This window comes from Pinus tabuliformis, chromosome 3_1 (assembly GCF_031772625.1).
Source record: "Pinus tabuliformis cultivar Carrire ecotype Pingquan chromosome 3_1, CPIR1, whole genome shotgun sequence".
Taxonomy (NCBI): domain Eukaryota; kingdom Viridiplantae; phylum Streptophyta; class Pinopsida; order Pinales; family Pinaceae; genus Pinus; species Pinus tabuliformis.
In genome coordinates, this window is record NC_142301.1 from 294,828,446 (window position 1) to 294,830,142 (window position 1,697).

At 43.7% G+C, this 1,697-nt stretch overlaps 1 protein-coding gene across 1 annotated transcript; it reads right to left on the reverse strand.

Annotated features, from left to right (window-relative positions):
* Positions 1–633: 633 nt before the first annotated feature.
* Positions 634–1,222, reverse strand: LOC149186942 (histone deacetylase HDT1-like). Its single transcript, XM_089409506.1, has one exon. It carries the CDS (start codon positions 1,216–1,218, stop codon positions 634–636), a length of 585 nt encoding a protein of 194 aa, XP_089265632.1. The 5' UTR covers positions 1,219–1,222.
* Between the last annotated feature and the right edge of the window lie 475 nt (positions 1,223–1,697).

Below are 1,697 nucleotides of genomic sequence, written 5' to 3' on the forward strand. Positions count from 1 at the left end.
TAGGTTTATCTGAAGACTTAGTATGGCTTCCTTTATTCTGTTTCTTCTGCCTGAATTCCTCAAGTCTTTTTTTTTATTTTACCAGCGGCTCGCAAATCAACTTTGCTCTTCTGCTTATTCATTGGTTCAAATCAAGCCTTCGAAGTGTTTCACCCACCCACTTCACAGGCAAAACAAGGCACTGGATCCTTACAAAAGAAATGACCAATAGGGACGATCATGCCTTCTGCTTAGCCAGATAAATAAATTAAAGGTGATCCTGACGTCGCAACAGTGTTCCAAAGGGATCATAGATTGTGCATTTGCAATCACAGCCGTTGATCGTCGACTTCCAACGGTCACAGTCCTTTTTTCCCGCACGTTAAACATCGTGCATATTCCTCGCCGTCTGACCGTCCGTCGCCCGATCGGACGGCAGTTGCAAGCCCGGATCGCGCAACATGCATACACGTTAACCTGCGGGGGCGGCGGTTTTCATCCGCCACGCGTTGTATTGTGACTGGATCACTGGACCTTGTACATATACCATCGAACCCCGGTGGGCGGTGCGGGGAATACCGCTTACCGCCTACCTGTACGTCTCCCGCGCATTATCGTCCGGGCATCTTTCGCGTGTGACGACCGTTGGATCCGCTACTCTTTGATTCGACGGCTCACATTCATCATCAGTGGATTCTTATTTTTCCACCAGTTTCTTGCCAGGAAGTGATTTTCTTTCCCCGGCTTAGCCTTTGTAGCTGCTTTATCAATTATCACAGGTTCAGGCTTCACTTGTTTCGCACCATCTTTCATTAACTCAGGCTTGGCAAGCCTCGCTTCTCTTTGGCCATTTTCCTTAACACGATGCATCAGAGCCTGAGCTTGTCGATCATCATCAGAATCAGAGTCTGAGTCATCATATCCTCCCATTCCACCATCTGTTTCTTCTACAACTGTGGTATAACCAATGAAGAAGACGCTTCCTGTGGTGCAACTGTGTGAAAGCTTGAAAGGTTTAGAAAACATAATATCCAACGAAAACTGGTCGCATTTCCCATATGTAAGCGCACCAAGCACAACTTTCTTGTTATCAACATGAACATTGAGGAGAGCTCTCTCACTTTCCTTTGCATTTTGAATCTCACCCAGGGCTGCCTGCGATAAGTGGAGATATTTACCATCTCCAGGATCACAGCTCTGAACCTCCCTAGGTTTTACCTCCACACCCCAAAACTCCATTTGATCTGAAACCCTTCGCTCGATTGTTTCGGTTCAACTCCTAACAAACGAGGAACTCTATTATAACTCTGTTTGCTTCTCTCGTATCCATCTGCTCCTCTGGTGGCTCTGTCTACTCCTTGAATATTGCCATATTGACATCAATGACAATCAGTGTCCAACACTACCTGCTACTTCAATCAAAAATAAAAATGTTACCCTAGATCCAACAAACTGAATAAGATACATGTATTCAGATTTTCTAAGAGAGCTATTGATTGATAGTTTTCACATAATATTAAGCAGAAATTAAAACAATGTTACCATAAATTCATGAAGAGAAACACTACAGCACGTTGAAACCCCAAAGACTTTTGCATTAATTCAAAAAAGTATACAAGAGAGTTTGAGAGCTTAGTACACAATCAAAAGATCGAATCCCTTCAATTGACAAATGACCTCCTGTTTAAAGATAAATTCTCCAACGGCTAGTTCGAGTG

Excerpts from the sequence above, each read along its gene's own strand:
- LOC149186942 (XM_089409506.1), bottom strand. The coding sequence starts at position 1,218 with ATGGAGTTTTGGGGTGTGGAGGTAAAACCTAGGGAGGTTCAGAGCTGT.